This window comes from Malurus melanocephalus, unplaced genomic scaffold, assembly GCF_030028575.1.
Source record: "Malurus melanocephalus ecotype Western Australia unplaced genomic scaffold, MMel_1.1 scaffold_724, whole genome shotgun sequence".
In the NCBI taxonomy this organism is placed as follows: Eukaryota; Metazoa; Chordata; class Aves; order Passeriformes; family Maluridae; genus Malurus; species Malurus melanocephalus.
In genome coordinates, this window is record NW_026623956.1 from 247795 (window position 1) to 270612 (window position 22818).

The window sequence follows — 22818 nt, forward strand, 5'->3', positions numbered from 1 at the left end:
GTTGTGTGTTYGGACACTCAAGAGTGCTTTTGGGCTCTGTCTCTGTAATTTGTATTGGAAAACCTGACTGGCTTTTAAAGCAGAAAACTCTATGAAAGCAAAGTATATTCTCAATGCACATACTTTATAGTAGAGGAGAGAGAAAAATCTGAATTTTACATACAGCCATAATTGTATAATCATTCTGAGAATGGACAACTAGGTAAAGCCACTCATTCACTTGACTGARTAAAGCTTTGAAAGGTAAACAGTGCATGCATGAAACACTGAACTCTTTTCATGTCAGTATTTTCTGGGTAAGTGCCATTTAAATCAATGTAAAAATCCTAAAAAAGTACAAATAAGCTATTTAAGTTCCTTATGCAGACAGTTAGCTCTCTCTRTGGGATATATTTATGTACTTAGAAAGTCGTATTTAAATATTTTAGGCTGTCATTAACTATGCAAAACACAAATCATGTAAAAATTCAGTTATTTTCCTACTGAAATTCAATGTTGCTCTTGTTATATTGCATATCAGTAAATTATGAATCAGTTGCACTCACTTTGCTAATAAATGGTGGTTTTTAAGACAGTGAGATTATACAGAGGCTTCCATAATTTTATTTAATCAACAAAAATGATGTTGATGTTTGAGACAGAAAGTGATTCAGCTTGCTTTTTGGAGCTGTGTGAGTTCTGCATGATCAGTGGGCTACTAAGCTTGCATACTTATTTCAGGGGGGAGACAAGGTAGCAGGTTCRCTGTTTCTGGAGCAGGACTGCTGGGTAGGAAAGGGTTGTCCTATCCAGTATATCTGTCAGGGTTCTGTAATCACTTATGGTAGGTAACCTTGTGCAGCTGCTGAAAATGTAATTCCACCAAAGTTAMATTTCTGTGCTTCTGACTGCTCATTACTCCCTAAAGAGAGAGTCCAGCATCCACCTTATGTCCATATCCACAAGTCTCAAGACAAACATAATTCACTTCGAAAGACTTAGTGCTTTATGAATACTTGTTTGCTCTAGACAAGACTTAAAACATTGCCCCTACTCCCAGGTTCTGATTCTGAAGGCAGGAATTTAAAAACTGTCTCTGTGTACTACCTGAAAGGCCTGAGCACTGGTGTTGAGTTCACTAGCTACTCAAGATTTCATATACAATTAGGAATATACTTTGTTCCACGTGTTGTTAGTACAAAGCCATATCTGCTGTAGAATATAAAAACTTGGTTAAGTTGTGGGGAAAAATGAAGGAAGGTACTCTAAGTTGTTCATACAGAATCATTCATGGAGCATCTTGTGTGAGCTATTACAGTCAAGCCATTGCTAGCAGAAAATTAACCTCCTGATCAAAAGAAGAAAACTTTTTGCTAAGCAGATTTTTTATTGCACTACTAGCTAAAGTTAGGTAAATATGTTTATTCTGGACCCACAGTTTTCACCTAATAATGAAAACTTTTTTATTATTTAAATTGAAATTTTCTCTTCTGTCCTTACCAAAACATGGTTTATGTGGGGCTCCTTCCTCTGATTGTACAATATAGAGGAATGTGCTTTCAACTGAAAGTTTCTCAGTCTGACAAATTAAAATTGGAAAGTGATCTTTAAATAGATGGCTTTTCCCCACTGCACTTATTAAAAAAAAATCCAGTTTTGTTTGTTTTTTTGGCATTCTTTACAGTCTGGAGGTTCACTGTTTCAAAGTCTGATGCTATTTTTTCTGCCTTTCTAGTACCTTGAGTTCACCAGAGTGCACCCAAACATTAAGGCTTGAGAKCAATTTCAACCACAGTATTTCTGTAATTCCTTGTAATTCTGTTTCATGGGAAATTTCTGCAAGCTATAGTTGTTGCTGTAACTAAGAATGTGAACTGAGATCCAGGGAGAATGCAACCTGACCAACATGGTAGTGGATCTTTGCAGAGCCAGGTTGTGGAATGGTCAATCTCGTATTCTGATCCAGCCGGGAGAGCTGATGCTGAGATCCAAACAAGAAAGACTCGCTCTTTGGATCTTGTGGATCCAAACAAGAAAGACTCGCTCTTGTTGGGCAGAACTGCAAATGAGAAGCTGTATTTTTGATTAGGAGGAGTGTTTCAGACAGTCCCAAGGCTGCTGGACTAAGGTGTGGTGTTTCTTGGATCCAGAAGATCCACRGGATTATACTAATGACACTGTCTTTTGAGGGTGTAGAGCTGCTTTTAAGAGCTCCCCTGTCCACTGGGTTTGCAGAGGATGCTCCTCTCAGGGGTATTGGTTTTCATGGCTTCTGTAGAATAGAGAGTGTCCCCTGCCYTTACCTGGTGATTAAAACACTGCCACGAGCTGCAAGCATGAAAACTACTACTTTTGGAGTTGAATTTGGTTGGCTTGTGGAAGGGATTAGAGGAGAGAGGGCTGTAAAGACTAGTGGTGTAGACCACCAAACCTGGTGTTGCACGTTTGATGTTCCTAATTCAGCTTCATGTAATCTGGTGTCTGACTAGCTCACCTTGTAACACTGACACCGTGCTGCTAACCCTTGGAGCTTCCTTTTTAATTTTTTCACTYTTATGGAATAGTTGAAACTGGCAGAGAAGGTGCAAGATCAGTGAAAAGCTAGAGTAATCACAGGATGGGATTGCAAGGCTTATTACATTATGGGAGGAAGATGACCACTGCATGCATTGTAGTGCTAAAAATATTCCCTGTGACGTGGCAGAGTGACACTAGCCACATGATAGCTGTGACATGTTCTGGTAATGTGCTTTCTTGGGGATGTTAGAGTGCAGGGTTAGACTCCAGTGTGGTGGCAGACACTGAACTCAAAAACGTAAACATGATCTGTATGTGACTCTGTGTGGAGCAGAGATAGATTTGAAAGTCACAGAATTAATGACARTGAACTGGGCAGGAGTTAGAGATACCAGAGAAAAGGTGGGATCRGGTTCTAGAGCCTAGGAATCTTGTCATCTGGGATGAGGGCAGCGCTATCTCTGGAGGACTCACRCTGTCCTTCAGGGCTGTTTGGAGGAAGGCACTGCTTTGACACTCATATGAACAAATAAAAGACTATCCAGAAAAAGGCTAAAACAGCTGCTGAGGATAAAAGTTGCAGATCGTGCATAAGTGGAGAAATAAAATGCATGCTTGTCTCACAGGCCTGCATGCTGCAAACGAATGAGTGTGCAAAGTAGAGGAAGCAACTTGTCAGAGTGTATGGTATCATATAGGAGGAGGAATATGGGGGGAGGGGAGGTTTCCTGATGAAATCTGTCAGACAATGGGTACRTGTCATCATTTGCATTAGAAAAGTTAATAATGCTTTTAGTTTCTAGTGTTGGGCATGCCTTGTGGTGRTCAGGAGTTTGCCTATCTTCCCTTCTTGCTTTTGTTCTAGGTCCAACACGAAAAATGCCYCTGAGTGCCAGTGCCATGGACTTTTTTCAGCTCTTTGTCCCTGACAATGTACTAAAGAATATGGTGGTCCAAACCAATATGTATGCCAAGAAATACCAGGAGAGGTTTGGTAGTGACGATGCCTGGATTGACGTCACCTTGACAGAAATGAAGGCCTTTTTAGGCTACATGATATCAACCAGCATCCACCACTGTGAGTCTGTTCTCAGCATCTGGAGCAGCGGCTTCTACAGCAACAAGAGCATTGCACTTATCATGACACAATCACGGTTTGAGAAGATTCTGAAGTACTTCCACATTGTGGCCTTCCGCTCAAGCCAGACAGTGCATAGCCTCTACAAAATCCAGCCTTTTCTGGACTCTCTGCAGAATGGCTTTGACTCTGCTTTCAGACCTTCGCAAGCCCAGGTAAGTGTTAATCTGACTTGTGAGCTCTGGTTGTCTCACTGTGGCAGAAAGTGCAGCTCAGCTGCCTGGGGAAAAAGCTGGGGCTTCACAGTGTGAAGCTGTGCTGGTGTGCCTCCATGAAACAAGAGAGAAAGCAGCACTGTCCTCTGTGAGCACTCATCAGGTCTGACTATGGCTGTGCAGTGCAGGCACCAYGCATGTTTCAGTGAGAATGGTGCTCTCTGAGCTGCAGCAGTTTGCTTTAGTGGCCTAAACAAGCCTGGAGATTTCTCAGTGAGGATGGCACCAGTAGGTTTTGCTRTCCTGAGAATGGGAAGCTGCAGGTTGTGCAAGAGCAGAAAGGGCAGAGCTGGCAGCTGGGCTGCAGGGCAGACCACTAGCTGCTCCATGAATGCTGAGGGTTGGATCGAGTTGAGTTTGCTAGAGTGACTGTCCCTGACMTTAGCAGTGGGTGCTTGCTTCATGGTCCAGTAACATGCCTGCTTCCTCATGACTGGAAAGTAGGACAGGTGAAAATCTTGTAATATTCATCATACTCTATTTAAACATTTTCATTATAAAGCTGTTGCTACTGGTCCTGTTCAGAAGTCTGAAAAGAAAAAGGAATAAGCATGAAATATGTTACTGCATGACATAACTTTGCTATCAACTCTCTGTTTCAAATATTTCACTTAAGCATTTGGAAAGGGTATTGTGCCCATAATACTCTTTTTCTTCCAGTTTCCCTTCTGAAGCATCATATTTTGTGCCCACTGCACAAAATTAATGAAGGCATAGATGCATCACATCCATTGAAATGTGTCTGAAGTAAATGGCGAATAATTACAGTTTTTTCTGTTTTATAGACAATAAAAATCATACCTGTGTAACTCATGAGGACACAGCTGCCTAAAAAGCTGTTAAGGTAGAGAAGGGAGGAGGGAGGAGTGTTCTCACTAAACCGTGCAAGGTATGTTTCCATTAAGACAAAACAGGCAGTGTGAAACACGGAATTGTTGGGACTGAGCTCTCATTAAGGTATGAAATGTAATCCTTATGGYTGCTGACTTCTATGGGCAGAAGATAAAGGCTTCAGAAATGTGATCACTGTGTCTGTTGTAAATGCTTATAATGGTGTGCTGTGGGACATGCTGTGAGTGCAAATCCATTAAAGGATAAGATTGATTTGCACGTATATCCCTTCTCCCATTCCCAACCTCGCACCCTGTTTGCAGTGGAAAAACATCTAAATCTCCACAAGCAAAATGTATTGTTGTCCTGAACTTGGTAAGGAGATGCTATTTAAAAAAAAAATAAGGGGGAAGAAGTAGAGCCAGCCTAATTCTCCTCCTTCCCCCTCCACTTCTCTGCTCCTTTGTCAGTGTTTACGTCAGTGATTTCTATGCAGCATGTTTCTGCAATATTGAGTGGAACAAAAAGCACCAAAATAGTTTCAAAAATAATCCTGTGAGAAAGAATAAGGTTTTGAGTCTGTTGTTAAAAATACTCTAGTGTATCTCCAGTAGCCAACTGGGGATGTTCCAGGCCTCCTCCTGAAAGAAGCCTTGTGCATGACATCCCCCTGGGTGCGATCAGTCATGGCTGTACATACCTGTCTCAAGAGATGAGGACCCCATCTGCTCAAAACAGCAGGAAAGACCTCTCCCTGCAAATTAGCTTGAGTGCAGACTGCAGTAAACATCAAACCCAGAATGCCAGGTTTAATGAGAAATAACAGAAATAATTTAAAATAATAACCCAGTTGCACAGAAACAAATGGAAAGATGAAGGGAAAGAGCCATTAGATGGGTTTTTGGATGTGCTGCCTCTGGAAGCCGGTTGGAAAGGGGGCCAGGTTTCAGGCAATCAGTGATACCTGAAATCCCAARTTGAAAATGGGTTTGTTGCTTAAGGTACACCTGTATCTTAAACATGAGACTTGTGGTACCTGGGTGGCTTGTTGCTGACCCATGAGCTTTATGCTACCTTCTTGTAAGTGGCATCAAACAGCTGAATCACAGCTCCTGTTGAATGCAGYAGGGGTATTCAGGCTTATGGGTAGGTTTGTTACTAATTCTCTTCCTCTGGTACTGTGACCTCAGAGAACACAGGTTAGGAAGATGCTGTGTTTAACTCACCCCTATGGACAGAGCAGGGAGAATTTGCATCCAGCAGGCAGTAAAACATCTGCCTTCACAGTTATTTCTTCTATAGATTTGATCTTTTCTTTTGGGGGATCTAGAAACAATTCTTCAAGTGGAATTTCTGTCAGAAAATAGTTAGGGTTTTTTTTCTCATCTGTGATCCCTCCTCCCCGCCCAAATATGCCTGTAAAAATAACACCACAGTTGCTATGAAAGGAAACAGGGAGAAAGAACTATGCCARTATACCAAAGCAAAGAAAACAATCTAGTGAATTATAATTATTTTGCTAAATAYACTGAGCAAAGGAAATAATTACTCTCCAGCTTATGAAGGAATTGAAAGCCCAGAACATTGTAATTGTGTATCAGCAGTGCTAGCTTCAGTTTCTGAAGTTAAAAAATGCTGTTCTGACCTACATTGGTAAAAAAAAAGACAGGAATATTCTCTGCATCTTATCCCTCCTCAGCATCATCTGTATAAATAAGCATTGCCTCTATCTGAGCAACAAGAGGTGGAGTTTTGGGTCTGTTCCTGTAAACAGTATTTTTTCTTYTCTACTTAGCTTTGTAGCTGTGCTACTGTCTACAAGCCTGAAGGCAGGGAGGATGCCCTGCCTRCGCTCAGGAGGCACACAGCAACAGATTCAAGGGTACTCACCTGCCAAGGATAGACACTGAATTCCAGAAACCAGAGGAGTTCAGGGCAAATAACATCACTGCTCAATTTTCCTTCTGTCCTGCTGAGTATTTATATGCTTGTCAGCAGGATGTGACTAGACAGGATTGCTGCCCCTGACTGGTGTGGGAGAGGTCAGGAGCATAACTCCAGGTACTCTCTGCTTCCCTCTCCCTCTAAAGTACCTTCTCTTTGGTGTCTTGTAACCAAACAGTTTTGCATCTTCCCAGTGAAATATCAGCTGGGGACAGTCATCTATCTTCAGTTCTTCTCTCCAGCAGGCAGCAGGAGAGACCCCCCTGGTGAAAAGAGAGATGTAAGTTAAACCTCTTGCTCCAAGGGCAAGGTGCAAAACTTTGGCCAATTACTAGGCAGCTTGTTTGTGTTTCACTCCTGGTGGTATCATAAGGTACAGCTAAGCAGTTTCAACATAGCTCTTCCAAACCAGCTCACAGCTTTAGATAACAGCCCCTTTAAAAGCACAAAAGGGCAAAAATAGGCTGGTCAGCTTGTTTTTGTGTCCTCATGATTAAATGCTCATTTGATTTGGGGCATTTCCAAATTTTAAGATCTTGCTTGTGTTGTACCGTTGTGTTTCAGATTTCCTGTTCTCAAAATAATAATTCTGTAGTTAAGGGTGCTGCTCCCAAATCAGAACCATTCACTCAGGACTTCTGTGAGTGTGACACAAATAAATAAATATTCAGAGAATAGTGGCCAAGTATAAGATGGGGAGCAAGAGAAAGACAGACAGAGGAGCAATAATAATATTGAACAGCAATGTAAATTTCTGATGTCCTGTAGCTCTTGGCCAGTTGATCCTTTGGTGGAGCCAGGTTTTAGGGAGGGTTTGGCAACAGAAAATGATGAAACTTCATTGCTATTTTTAAATTACCTCATGGTAATGGAGTGCTGTAAGAACTGACTTTTTGTTTTTTAAGAGGGTTGATTGAAGACTGAACAAATGGGTAGAGGAGCATGGAATCGTGGCTCCAGTGGAGGTCAGAGTTAACCTTTAATGGCAAAGAGGATCTGTAAAATGTGGACAGGCTAAGCAGGACTTCGAAAAGAGAAAGAGTCTGTCTGATATGCTGGAAAGGAACTATAAGAGAGAAATAAAGGAAAGAGATGTGGTCAGTGTGAGTGACTAAGAAAATGGCTTTCCAGCAGTGGTCCGTAGGGCAAGATTGCCTTATGTTGAGTAAAGCTGTTTTTTGGTTGTAATGGTTTTGGTTGTAAATTTGTCTGGGTGGGTGAGTTGTTACTCTTAAATGATTGCCATTTTAGAGCTCTTACTCAGAAAGTGTGGAAAATGCAGGCATTTCCTGGCTGAGAAGATTTTGCAAGTAGGAGGTAAAGACTGACGTTCAGGTTCACTAGCCAGTAACATTTGCAACAGGAGGAGAGGGTTGTCTGCAATGACCAAAAAAGGAGATATTAGGGTGTTCTAAAGGGAAGGGCGACAATCTCAAATGCAGCATAATGAAATCAGAACTGACAGCTARATGTCTAAGCAGAGATGTCAGACATCAGCAAGAGAATTTGGATCAGACAGGAGAAGCTTTGGAGCAAAGAGGCAGAAGCACAAGCTACAGCAGGAGGAATGACTGACTGAGTACACACAGGTGCAGCTACCCAAGGAACTCTGCACTGGATGGTACCCAGCAAAAGCCAGAGACAAGGCAAGCAGAGGCTGAGAGACTGAAGAGACAGCCTGTATTGTGGATGGCCGTGGAGCTAAGGGGAAGATGTCTCGAGGATATATTGATTCATTATATAACTAAATGGAGTCCAAGAATTCCAAATACCAGGGACTTAGTGATTCTGGGCTTTGTATAYAAGCCTGTTTGGGCTCTGGTGAGAGCAGGATGGATGGATGGAATTTTGACATGGAAAGAGTATTGGAAATGATCTAAAATGGAGAAGAAAGAAAGGCTCTCCTGACAGTGGCTATTGTTTTGTTCTGTGAGTGAAAGATGTTGTGAAATGGAGCAATTGCAACACTTGGAGTGCAAATGCTCATTGAGGAGGAAACGAAGAGTGAAAGTTAGGCAGGTAGATCTATCAGGGATAAGGATGACTTATCCCTGGAAGAAGAGGAAGAAAAGAAAACAGTGTGATAGCTGTGGCAGAGCAAAGCAACTAGATGAGGAGTTTCTTAGACCCGAACAGAACTGGGAGTTTGAGAGAAAAAAATGGGGATGATTTCTGTGAAGAGATCCACAAGGTATCTTGCATCAAAGGAAGCCTGAATAGGAAGTGGGGAGCACTTGGAGAGTGAGTAAAAGATGGTGAAGAGGTGGCCAGGTGGAAAAGTCAATTAAGCCTGAAAGTAGATTCTTGTCAAGGAAGATGAGAAGCAAGAAAGAATATGCCATGGGGGCAGTAAGATCACTCTTGTAAAATGAGAAACAGCAAGAGTGAGGAATAAGGAGGGAACAAATATCACTTTGCATGGGGGTTTGTTGAATAGATGGATTTGAGATTACAGAAAGAGTAAGGAAACTGAGAATGCAGGAGGGTGAATGAACCAATAGGATGGGCCAGTAGCAAAGGGCTAACTTTTGTCCTAAAAACATCATGTCAATGCCAGAAGCAACAAATTGCTCTCTTTGAAAACAAAATGGGGATCAGCAGTTCCACCGATATTRTGGTAGATGAAACCACCCCAGAAAATGCTGAAGGGCTGGACAGTCCTGGGACAGTTAGCACTCAATGGTGGAAGTAGTTTGATAACCCCCCCTGGGAATGAAATGGTTCTTGCCATGAATATGTAAATCCAACCCTATCCCAAAGGATGTGCTTCTTCCCTTGGTTTATGAAAGGCAGAATGGCAAAAGTGAATGAGAGCACACTTAATATTTGCAAAATGCTGTCAGAATCCTCTGAGGTGGAAGTGGGAAGTGCCCCAGATGGCCTTTAGAAAGGAATGGCTGTGYTCTATGTGGACCTTGAGAGAGGAAGAAGATTTGGCTTCAATGGGGAAACAGGGCAGCTGCAGCTGGAAGAACAAGTAGTTTTGTGTGCAGCTCTCCTTGCTCGCTTCTGCATTTTGGTGTATAATTTGAACATTTCACAAGAGTGCTTTCAGATGGTCCTGTGAATGTTTCATGAGTCGTTAAGAAGTGGAGTGCATATAAATGACAGTGTGCAGCCATCACTGTGTGGGGAGGGCATGGGTGCCTATTTTGGGCTGACAGAGTGACGTTCAGCAAACATCTTGTCTTTAGGAAACCAACAGCTGCTCCTCTCTGGTGTTTAACTCCTCACCCACCACATCTTTCCTACGAGCATCGAGACCAGGTGTAATGCAGCTTTGTTCTCATTTCTCTCCACTGACTATGTGCAGATGAGTACAAAAGTAGCATTCATGCAGGCATGGAAAGATTTGGTCTGAGCATGAGAGCCTCAGCATACCTGTATCTGAGCCTGTTTCCTGGAGGGAAGGTGAGAAAAGAACAGCCTCCTTTAGATTGTAACCCATCTGACTATTTTACATGTCTTTACAAGGGTATGAATTACTGCCTGCTGGGACTGCTTTCCCCTCATGTACAAGGAGGGGAGCCTGCAGTGACTTGCTCTGATTTAGATGTACGTGGCTGATTTTGGTCAGCATTCATCAGCTGAGACCTTTCAACAGTTTGCAAGTCTTTGTACTTTAACAAGTGACCTGTCAGGCAATTTGCACACCGTGTGTACGTTATGCAGAGCTACCTGTGAGCTGTGGGAAGATACTAGTATTTTTCCATAGGTGAGTTCCACATGATGATACCTAACAGTTTGGCTGCTGAATTAATGGAGAGAACTGTTACAAAATAGTTATAAGGAACAAGGAACCACTTACATCATTTGGATGCAGAGTGCAGAAACTGCTCCACTTTCACAGGTATTCATTACTTGCTCCAGTCTGCCTTGTCTTTTTCTATTCCTGCCTCTGGTGCTTTATCTTTGTCTTCTTTTTCAAATTTTTCAGTTCCTGAGGCAAGAGAGACTCCCCTGAAGCTGCTGGTGCCAGGAAAAATATTTTCTGTCTCTTTACCACCTCCTTAAATGACAATCGAAAATATCTTTTTTCTCCCTTAACTTCTCTCTCTACTATGTGTTTTCCTTTGCCGTAACCAGGGAGTGTACTTTACAACATATTGTAGGGGATGTTTGTGGGAAGACATTCTGCCAAACAAGATAAAGCTTATGATGAAGCTTGGAGAAGGATGCTGCTAACAATCCACTCTCCCTGCCCCATCTACCGCATCATTTTGGAGGGATGTTTGCAGCTGATAGTGAGAAGTGAGCTCTGTGCCTTGCAGTGTTTGCAAACCACATGTAGAGCAGCTATCCATAATGGAGTGAGCTTGGCCAGGCTTTCATTTTTGTTGGATAGTAGCATCAAACAAAAGTGGGTTTGCTTCTTGGTTTGGGGTGATGCACACAAGCACAGTGCTAGGCTGTATTTCCTTGAAAGAAGTCAAAGCACCATTTCTTTAGCAATCATGTATTCTTCTGTTTCTTTCCCTGCCTCTTTTCTTGCCACTTGCAGGTACTACATGAGCCCCTGATTGACGAGGATCCTGTTTTCATTGCTACATGCACAGAGAGGGAGCTGCGCAAGAGGAAAAAGAGGAAATTCAGTCTTTGGGTTCGGCAGTGCTCATCCACTGGTTTCATCTGCCAGGTGGGTTTTACCTCTTGAAATGTCTTGATTTGGTTCCAGCAGGCCCTTAAATGTACTGCAGGACCAAAGGTAACAATCACTTCCCTTCGTCACCCTGCCAGAGGCTACAATCTGAATGCAGGAGGGCTCTGACTCCTGCAGATACGGGACCCAACAGACAGTGATGACAAGTTCCTGATGCTTTGTTTGCTGTATGAATTAACTGAGTGTGTCTGCCTCTAATACTGTCCATCTGGCTGCCAGCCCTCAGCTGATTAAATTGAAATGCAGTTAAAAGGTCTGTCTTGTTTGTCTGCATCTAAATGTCTAGGTACTGTGTTTTTGTCATTTTTAATGAGTCAGCTTTTCTCTAAGTTTAACACTGCACCTGGGATAGCCAGTAGTGTCCAATAGACTAAATCAATATRGTATCAAGATGTCAATTTTTCTGTGAGAAACATGCAAGCGGGGGTTCCTATTACATATCTTTGCACCCATCTACCTCTTTAACAAAGACATAGAATCTGATATGTCTTCAAGTGAGATGTAAGTTGGAGTGAGAGGCGTTAAAGAGTTTGTTTTTATAGTTGTAAGTCATTGGGAACATCTTTCCAAACTCTCAGATTCCCCAACTGCTGATGTATTTTGAGAGCCCTTGTAAAACGTGGTCATTAATTTTGATACTTAGAGGTGAGGGGGCAGTTATTTTCTGAAGTTTCTTTTTCCCAAGAGATCCTGTGACAGTGCTATGTCCTGCATGTTTCAGAGTGGTGGTTCAGAGGTGGGATGTACACACTGCTTGCTCAGGCTGAATGTATGTCAGAACAGGGCCTGTGGATTTCCTGCAGCTGAACATTTGTTCAGAGCAGAGTTTGGTTGGTGAATCATTATGACTGAGTAGCTGTGCAAGAAAAGAGGCTCACTGGGAACAGGGGTTTGCATTYTCAGCAATGCTGCTCACTCTGAGAAAAAATTTAGGATCCGATCCTGCATCTTCCACCTAGGTGTTAAAGCAGCTGTTTTGTCTGATACAACATAGAGTCACCTTGTAAAGCATCCTTGGAAGTTTCTGCTCTCAAGGCTCTTGAAAAGTCAATTGACATATGGAGGCAGTGTCTTTGATCTCCAAGGAGAACTTCACCAGTGCCACATGCAGTTTAATACTGAAGTGTATTGGTACAGYGAGCACAAAGTCTGCTCTTCTCTCTTGCAATACTCCCCCCAACAACTGCCTCAAAACTGATAAGTCTTCAGACATGCCAGATTCTGAACTATAATTATGTTGCACCTCCCGTCCTGTCCACTGAGAGATTAAATTAATGGAATGTCAAATTAAACAGAATAGGTGCTCAGCACCACCCTAATCCTCCCACTCCCTTAATGAATTAGATACTCATGCTTCACTTGCATCTGGATGACGTCCAGGATTATTTTACCAGCTGCCTTCTATTTTCATTACATTACTTGGCTGTCATTATCAACATGCTGAAATGATTGGGTGAAAGAGGCCTTTAGGGAACAGTGAAAAAGTACAAACCTTCATGCTAAAATGTAAAACCCTAATCTGGGGAGGATGAGCATCTTCAGCTATGATATGCTTGAAATGCTATCTTCATTTATGTGTCACACTTTTGAGCAGTCTTGCAGAATCCAAAGCACTTATTTGGTGGTTATTTAGTTTGTGTAGACTATTAAAACAGAGGATTTGGTGTTTTSCTCTGTGTTTAACAAATTGAGAGAATTGATCTAAACCAGAAGAAAATCTAGTGTTTTCTCCTTCATGTACACATCTTTCCTCCATCTCTGTGAAGCTGCCATCATGAAGAAAAGACTTGTCTGATAGTTAAGGACTGACTTGTCTATCACCTGCCAACTGTTGGAAAAACCTTACACCACCGACTTAAAAACATGCAGACATTCTGTAATACTATCTGGATGTATTCCCTCCCCCACTGCTTCCACCTGATGACACTGATGTCCTTTTATTCGAGATAAGATAAGACTATCAACACTTCATACATCAGGCTAATTCACTTTCAAAAATCTGAATAATATGTATCTATAGAAAGGTGAACCAGCRCAGACAGAAAAGAGAAGTGAGCTATGTATGACTAGTTTTCAGGGATGGAAGAAACCTCAACAAGTCTGTGATTGCTAAAAACAAGGTACTCCAATCCTGAATGATACGCCTGATGTTAAAAAAAAAAAAAAAATCTCCATTTGAGAAGACATCTTTGTTTTTCCAGTGTTCTGCTTTTCCTACAATGAAAAGGATTGGTTGGATTTGTTTTCCTAATGTAAAATGGGTATGCCACCTACTGAGTTACTCTGCGAGCTCTGGGTGGCAGCTCACAGGTCAGTTGTTAATATTCAGTATTTCAGCTGTTTGTCTTCTCAAATTCCTGATTCTGCTTGTTCTTGCAAACAGAACTCTGAATCATATGTTTGAGTATGAGTAAACATTTCTGTTTGACGGCTCATCATTTACTTTTTAAGGAAATGGTGTTTGATTTAAAATCTAGACCAGTAAGCCATTCAAGGAACAGAAGTGGCATAAAACCCAAGTGCTGCTTGTGGATGTAAGAAGGTGCATGGGCTTATATATTCATAATAAAAATAACGTATGAATATTAGACTACTTTTCTGTCTTCTGTACTACAGATCGCTTCATCCTGACAGTTAAGTCTTTAAGATGGATGCACAATTTCAGATCATACCTCAGCTTCAGAATTTCTCGAGTGAAGCATCTTGTTGCAGTGAATAGCTTTGTTGCTGAGTGTCTCTTCATGGTCAGCTGGCCAAGTGGGAACATGCAGGAAGGACACATCATTCAAACAATATATGACTGCTGCAGCTGGGAGCACGAACAAAACCTCTCAGAGAGTTCAGAAGGGCTCCAGGAGAGCTGACTTTGGCTACTTTTGAAAGTAGGTGGCAAAACTGCCCTGATAATGTCGCCTTGTTCATCAGCCCTTGACACTGGACATCAAGGTGGCAGGAGCTGCTGCAGGAGAGGGCTCAGGCCTTTTCATTTGTTTCTTTCTAATTCAGGGAGAAGAACAAACAGCTTGCAGGACTTCAGGTGTCCCTCTCTTCTCAATCTTCTCTTTGCTTTTCTTATTTCTTTCTAATCTATTTCCCTATATACTACCTAGCACTTCTATTGTCTACTTCCCACCGAGACAATTTAAAAAACAATTTTAGTGTCTTGATTGCAATTTAAATTACTGAAGTAGCTTAGCAGTCTTTCTTACAGTGTTTGCTGAGTAATTAATCCTATTTAAATCAAAACTCTAGTTGTGTCAGTTTTTTGTCAGTGTTTACTTCTCTATTTTTCTCTGAAAATCTGGAACACTTGTTTATAAAAATTGCTTGTAAATATGATTGATAGGACTCTTTCTCAGTTTAGATAGCAGTATTGCTCATCAAAAAATAATGAAGACAATTCCCAAATACCCTATCATGTCTAGTTATTTTGTCCTGGTAGGACACATTATGCTCTCTCTGCATTTCTTGTGTGGCTCAAAAAGAATGGCTATTAGTTACTGTTACTAAAGGATTTCTAGTCCTTGCATAGCTCCTCCTGCACAAGAAGGTTTTCTGATAGTTTTGCAGAAGCTTGGRATGCTGGTAAACTCAGAACATGGAGAGCTTACAGAACAAGGTATTTTTTATAGTTCCCCATCCTGAAGCACAGACCCATAGCCAAAATGTAATCCTGAGACAATCCCTGACCCAAAGAGCCATCAATCAACAAGATGGAAGGCAGTGTGTAGATGGTAAAAAGCATTRCAAAGGGACAGTCAGGCAATATTATTCACTGTGATGGGCAGTAATGGAATTAGCTCATCAACATAATTATTTGCTTTAAAAAGTGGCTATCAGGGTGAGGAAGAAATTACATTATGGATGTGTATATCCTTTCCTGTTCCTTGAGATGAATTTTATTTTCTTAGGCTATAGTGGACACATTTCCCTTCCCACACCTCCTCCCTGCCCCCAAATATATGGGCTCTGCACTTGCTTTTATTCCCTGGCAGAAAATTCTTGCAATAATGCATTTCATTTTCACTAATATCTCTATCAAAATTGTTACTCAGATTTATGAAGTAATTTAGGTCCTTGTGCTGGGGTTGACTTTGAGTTTCCACCTTCCACTGCTTCCCATGAAGTGATGAGTCAGAACGGATTAAGGAAAAGTACTGTGTCTCTGCAGCTTGAGTCTTCCCGTGGTCCTGAAGGATCTTGCACAATAGCCATGTTTAAAGAGTGAAACCTGGGTCAGAGTTGCCCCTGCCTGAGAGGATAAGAAAGGGCTCTCTTCCAAAGAGCAGCATTCTCAGTGAAGGGATGTCACTCCATAGATCAGTGGCAGAGCTTTCAGTGGTAGCAAAAAGCACTAAACAATGTAAACACCATGTTTCTATAGTAAATGCTGGAGTTCATTTCAGACAGGTAGGTACAGCCTACAGCTTGAATACTTCATAACCCTGCTGGTTTTAAAGAGTAAGAACTCCCAGAATTTAAAGAAATGGAGATTGTGCACCGAAGAATTTATAATTTCATAACACACCACGTAAGTGCATTCAGTCAATGGGAAAGAGAGGGATATCTAAACCTGGAGTCAGTTTTGTTTTCAAGGTCAGAGTTACAGGAGTGTTAGCCATCTGTGCACTTGTTTAATAAGCTGCTCAGAAATGTTAGTGCTTCAGCCTATTTAAGTTCTGTTTAGAGATTAGTCTGAGCCCTTGCATTTCTTTAAACAGTTCCCTGATAATTCCTCTGTTGCTGGAACAGTTGCATCTGGAACTCACARATGTAGCAGCTGCTTTGAGGAGGTTCTCAAGGTCAGGCTTTGTCTGCGAGGGGATCCCAGGAAATCTGATCACCTTCATTTGTCAGTCACTGGTGGCTGGRAAATCCTATCTGCTTTCTTTCTCTGGCTCCCACCTGGCTCTGGCTTTTTAATACACGTGGTTCTGTAATGTCAGCATCTGAGAATCCCAGATCTCAGTTGAAAGTCAATTATCCTCTTCCTCACCAGTATTAAGTGGAAAGGTATTTTTGCAGACGTGTGATGGGCCAGCCCTATACATTTTCATGAAGATTACAATCTTGCCGTGTTTCTAAATTAATAGAAAAAYCAAATCCAAATGTAATCTAATTCAAAGTTCTCTCACAGGGTTTGCATGCAGTCTCAGTGTCTATTTTCAGGTGAGAATGGAAGTTATTTTTTAGTTCCCATCTGAGCTGCTTGGAGTTTATGACAATTAAACTGTCTGTATAATTGTGTCCTTTCTGCAGCTGTGCAACTCTGCCTGGGGAATGAGACTTAAAAGCACCAGAGCCTCCTGTCTTTATGCATTTAATAGGTTTGCCATAGAAATGCCCCTCACGGATCCCATCTCTTTGTGCTGGGTGCTGTAAGCAGAACAAAAAGACAATCCCTGCCCTTGCAGATTTAGCATCTAAGTGCAAGAGGGAGGCCTAATCTTCCACAGCAAATCTCTTCAGTTCAGACACATTTTGACTGCCCAGAGAACTCTGGAAGCAGGCAGACTGCAGCAGTATTTTTTGGCTAATGCACATGGCAGAGATCTGAGACTAACACACTGCTAGGCCCCCCACTCCTGGTAGCCTGCACAGGCCAGGCAGTCATCGACCTTGTTCCTTCTTGGAAATGAGCTGGGTCTTTGATGTCACTGATTCATCATCTACTGGTTTTATCTTAAAATTTTATGTCTTTTTATGTCAGTATTTTCCTCGAGTTGCAATGTGTTATCCTCTCAACAGCTACAGCATTTCTGATCATTTATACTGTTCTTGCCTTGCATCACTTGCATACCTTCTCACTTACACCTCTTCACTTACACTCCTTCTCACAGCTCAACAGTTATTTTCTTAGAAAAACGGAGCAAATGTTATGCAACTGTGTAGCACCAGAGGGTCAAACATGGACCTGAGCTGGGCTACCAGCTGCACACAGGGAGCCTGGAAAAGCAGCATAAAGAAGCAGTAGGGCAAATAAATTGATTAGCAATTGCCTTGTGGGGATTCTAGGGAAGGTTTTGAAGAGCAAAAGGACAGAGCTCTGCTGGGATGGTGGTGATTTCCAATCAGGCAGGAGTAGGGCAGCATGAAAAGAGGCAAATGTGGGCTTATTTGACATTGATTGTTGGATGCTTGGCCTCACAGGGCAAACACAGACAGGAATCACTGTACTGACAAGGTACAGGAGGAGATGAATAAGGAAGCCTAAACCATAAAGGCCGGTCTCCATTTTCCAGCCCAATTTCCTTTTGATGCTACAAAGAAGAGGGAACTGGCAGAAGGCCGACATGGTCAAAGCGAAGGGTTAGGCAAGACATCTGAGGAGTAGAGCACTGTCTGGTTGTCAAGATACATTTCAGCAAGGCCAAAGGAAAGAAGGATGATTGCAGTAATTGGAAGGAAAGCCAAGCAGTTCTTAGGTATTTGAAGGAACAGGAAATGATTTATGTGGAGCTGTTAGACATAATGAATCTTCCTGACCTAGATGTGGCTGCGTGGGAGAAGTAGAGAGCAAAATCTGTGTTTATTGATCCATGGATTGTTGGTCCACCATGCAGGTAAGATGTTGTAGTGCCCTCAGTAATAAAGAAATAACAAGAATTAGTGGAAAGAAAAGCWTATTGGACTTGCATTGTCAACTCTACCAGCATTTTTCTACCAGTCTCACAAAGATCTTTTTAAAAACTTTGAAGAACATGTGGAAGCAAAACAGACATTTGTCAGTCCTCAGTGGAAAGATGTAAGCTGCATCCGTGTGTTAATGCAGATTGAAATAATTTCAGATGGAATGCAGAGGGAGGGGATCAAGGAAAAAGCTTTGTAAGGAGCACTAAGAGCTAACTAGCTGGGAACAGGTTGGGAAAACTGTATGCTCTTGCATATTCTTTAGAAAGTAGCCTTTAGAGTAGTAGGAGGAGAATGAAAAGTTCTGGTCTTGCTAAGCACACCACCACTGTGCCAACAGCTGTTAGACCTTCGAGCTGTCTGGGAAGAGATCAATAAAGAAGGGGGAAATAGGGGAAATTCCCCTGAACTGCAGCAGGTTTAGGGTGAAACTGGAGAGGAGACTCTCCCAACAGTRTTGGTAATGGCAACAGTTAGAAGTGAGGTTTAGATGAGAGGGGAAGACAGGTTGAGGCAAAATCTAGAAAGTAGTGCTAGGAATGAGCAGTTGTGGGGTGGCTGTGAAGCCTGTAGAAAAAAAAAAAAGTTATTTTTTCAATAGCTATTTAGGATCCCAAAATTATGACTACTTTACTTTTTTTCTCTTGTTTTATTAACTGTGTTATCTAAAACATGGCTTCTGTTTTGTGGTTGTTTAGGATCTGCCCTTTATGAGATATTTTTGCACAATGTATCTTTCAAAATCTTCCTTCTGTTTATCACTACCTCTGCCCTTTTTTTCTACCAAATGTCATCTATTTCATTTGAGAATTGTACCTTGGGGTGCTTCAATTATGTATGAAGATGGCATATTTGGGATGTACTATTCACAAATGCTTTCAGTATGCCATCTGAGCTTTGAATATGAGCAGAATCACCAATATTTCAGTTTCTAGGGCACATTCTCTTAAGTGTGCAGTCAAGTTGTAGCTTTTGTTCCTAACTGTTCAGGTTTTTACTCAATTTCTATGAGACCTTATGGACTTTCCACGTGAAGGTAATGCAGACAGACTGGATTGAAAGTATCTAGTGCWGTAGGGCAGCCATAGATAGAGAGATGGCAGAATTGAGCATGTCATTGTTCTGATTAACAACAGATATTCAGCAAATAATTGAGGATTGAATAGAGAAAGCTCCATTTCATCCCAGCACTGCATGTTAAAGATCTTCAGTCTGTAGTTGCCTCCTAAGATAGATGATGTCACATCTATACAGGTTATCCCAATTGCTGCTGTAGATCAATTGTTGCTGTGACCAGCAGCCATTAGGAAAAGACAGACAGTATAAGAGATCTCTGCAGATATTCAAAAAGCGCTGCTTGGTCTGTCACCCACAGAAGCAGAGGATGTTTGCTGCCAGCATCTCCCATCTGTTACCCAGCAACGCTTGTTGAGCCCGTACTTCTGATGGTATTTTGCTGTTGGGGCACATGGAGAGGGCACTAAACTCCAGTATTGTCCCAGGACAAACCAGAAGGTCTAGTGAATGGTTTAACAAACATTTTGGGGGAGCAGTTTCTGACTGTGCCCATGAGGTCTAATAGCCCATTTCTGGCAATTTGTGCTTTTTCTGCAGGTTGCTGACTTTTAAATGCTGCTTCTAATGCATTACAAGAAAAGAGGGAATGCTGTGGGCTTCAGTAGGTAGGATCTTAATGGGTTGAGTTCGGATGAAATAAGCTGGATGAGATGGGAAATAAAGGCCATATGGGATCCTAGGTGTTTTCAAAGATATTCAAAGCTCTGCCTTTGCTGGTTATCTGTACACAGCCACTGTTTTACAGCAGCCTTTATGCCTTCCAACATTGTGCTGCTGTCACCCATCATCTCAATACAGTTGGGCATGATAAAGCTTTGAATGATGCTTCTCCAAAACGAGAAATACTGTGCCAAGAACAAAGGCTGTTGTTGGATAGGCAAGGAAGTGCCCAAAGAGAAAAAAAGGGAGGTATATTTAACATTGGAGAAGAAGGAAAGATTCAGCAACAGGTATGGACATTTGAGTAAAGGATGCTGGGGAGGTGAACAGAGCAGGTGCATGGGGAATTCTGCTAACCAAACCTATGAAGTGTTTGCATTCCCAAATTAAAATAGTAGTACCTCAGTGGACAGATGCCTGGTGGGCATGATCTTTAAAGTAGCTGCTTGCAGCCACAAGCCAGCTCATATTGAGGGACCAGCTGGCACACCAGAGTGTCAGAAGACTGATACTTGGAGGCACAGCACTCCACAAGGAACACAGAGTGACCATGAAGCAGGAGAGATTCTTGGCTGGCTGAGATTTACTGGATTAGGGGAGGTAGGTGTACTTTTATAGGCTTAAAGATATTCCTGCTTTGTTTTCAGCTCATCTGCTAATCCAAGGTCAAAATTAACCTTCTGTCTCCAGTGTCCTGTCTGTGGATTTTGAGGGTTTGATGTGTGGTCTCTGTGCTGGCACACTAGTAACCTCAATTTTGTTGCCAATAATCATTAAATACCTTTGCTGTAAATTAGGAACAATCTGCTGTTTGAATGTGTTCCACTGTTAAGCTGCTCTCTGGAGCCCTGATTAATAACCTAAATGAATTACCATAATTACCTAGTCCTTAGCCTTAGAACTGGAGAGAGCACAAACTTGATAGCTTTCAAAAACGAGTGGAGCAGAATCAGGGAGTCTGCAAACATTGCTGTCTTCGTTCTCATCTGGAAGCTGTTTCTGTCAATAAAAGGGGTTTTGTTTTTTTTAAAAAAAGATAAATTATGTATTTAAGACTTGKTTTTAATATGCACTCTACTTTTTGGAATTAGTATGCATTTGTCCTTGTACCAACTTTTTTTCAGCATGTCAGTTCCTTCAAATTATAAATGACATCTAATTTCCCAGAAATTTCATACATAACACACCCTGTTGAGATCTGTTCCATGATGCATGAATTGCTAGGAAATATTACACAGAATACCAGTGCCAATGGAGACGCACCATCTAAAATAGGGAGAAGCTGTTTAATTGAATTTTGTTCTTCTCCAAGATCATTGAGTTACAAATTACTGGGAGCACTATTGCAAACATGAGCATTTTATTATCATTGCTATGAATTTTCATTTGTAACAGTGTCTGTTGGTAAGAGAAATAAGCTGTACAGAAAAACAATGCTGCATGTTTTGCATGGTTGAAGTCTCAAACCTAAATTTAACAAAGTTATTGAGGATACAAGTAGAATTTTCTGTAATCCATAAAAGATTTGAGTGTGTCGGAGCCAGTCATGAAGTCAGGCCTGGGCAAGTTTTTCTAAAAATTTGAATTTTGTGTATGTGTTTAAATCTTTGCAAGTTCCATGGCATTACAGTAGTGTTTGAGTAACAGAGTACAGTGTTTGTTTCTTCCCATTTCTCTTTCCAGCAGGTTATTTCTGCTAGCTCTTAGAACAAGATGAAGGTTGCATGGCTAGTTGCCTTTATTAAGTGTTGAACTGGAGTGGGAGTTGTGCTTGTAAAATATTGTCAGTGGAAAAAAAATAGGTTTGTGTACAAATGAAGGGTTACACATTTTCTCCTTCTGCAGAGTTCAAACTTGGTGGTTTGTATCCAAATCAGGATCCACATAAAGGATCTAAGTGTTAGCACCGTGCCTGGAGAGTTTGATGAGGTTTTTCTGGCTGGTTGGGTGTGCGTTTTGCTCATTTATGGGGGTGCACACACACTTGTGTCACAGCCTGACGGTTGCTGCCAACAGGAAATAAATCTGAATATTAATGCAGTGAAGGTAATGAGCCATTTCCTTCTGGTCATCTCATACTGGCCTTTTTTGAAACTGAATTTCCCATGCTCTCCTTTTGCTGGCAGCATTGAAGCCTATACAGATTCAGTATGAGATGTAATCTCAGTTATGACTGGAGTTTTTTTCCTGCCCAGCAAAAAATCTTCAAACTGCAGAACTGTGACAGGAGCCTCAGAAGTCCTTATGAGGAGGTGAAGGATGCTGTATTTATCATTAGCTGGGCCATCTAACCTGAGTTGGTTTAAAATCAACAGCCCCTTGAAAGGGAATTTAATTAGCATTTTCTAAGAAGAATCTGCTGCCTTCTTGGCTTGTCTCAAGTTGAGCTGTGCAGGTATGTTGGGAATTGCTTTTGCACCTTCTGGATTCATTATAACCTTCTGACTTTTCTTACCATTTCTCATTTAAGATTTATGTCCATCTCAAAGAAGGGAGCGGTGCTGATGGGCTGGATGCTTTGAAGAACAAACCACAGCTTCACAGTATGGTGGCCAAAAGCCTTTGTCAGAATGCTGCTGGGAAGAACTACATCATCTTCACAGGCCCAAGCATTACCAGCCTGAATCTCTTTGAAGAATTTGAGAAGCAAGGTGTGTATCAGGTGATTCACTGAGTTTTAATGGTGATAGACCTAGAGGCCTCCTGCCACTGAATTTAAAAAAAAAAAACCAACTTCCAAACGTCTTCACTAATATTTCCATTCCTTGCATAAATTGTTCATCTCTAAGAAAACTTCACATTCATGAAAAGATACTATACAGAAGACTTTTAAAGTTGCTCTTTAAATCTTCCTCTTTAAATCTTCAAAATGAGGATGTAAAAACAATTTAAATAAGGTTATTTAAAGCACTTGCTTTTGTTCTTTGACTTAGACATGTGAGATCAAATCTCCTATGTGGCCGGGGGGACTTTTCAAGGGATTTGCCATCAGCCTGTGATTTTTCTGTTCTTGTAGTGAAAGATGAGGGATGGGATGAATCCTTAGAGATGTGTGTTAGAAATCTTTTCTTGGTTTAATATCTGTTAAAGATGTGTTTTCTCTAGAGGACATTTTATGCCTTTGCAGAAGCTCTGGAAAAGTTTGCCTTTTTTGTGTTTTGGGTTTG

General features: G+C 41.5%; 1 protein-coding gene across 1 annotated transcript in view; it reads left to right on the forward strand.

The window, feature by feature from the left end:
* Positions 1-22313, forward strand: part of LOC130584566 (piggyBac transposable element-derived protein 5-like) — a gene marked incomplete at its 3' end in the record, with an annotated part of 49410 nt that extends 27097 nt beyond the window's left edge. Inside the window, exons 2-4 of the mRNA XM_057384629.1 lie at positions 3362-3789; positions 11126-11260; positions 22122-22313. Coding sequence (XP_057240612.1) covers positions 3362-3789; positions 11126-11260; positions 22122-22313 — 755 coding nt within the window. The remainder of the gene's footprint in view (positions 1-3361; positions 3790-11125; positions 11261-22121) is intronic.
* Between the last annotated feature and the right edge of the window lie 505 nt (positions 22314-22818).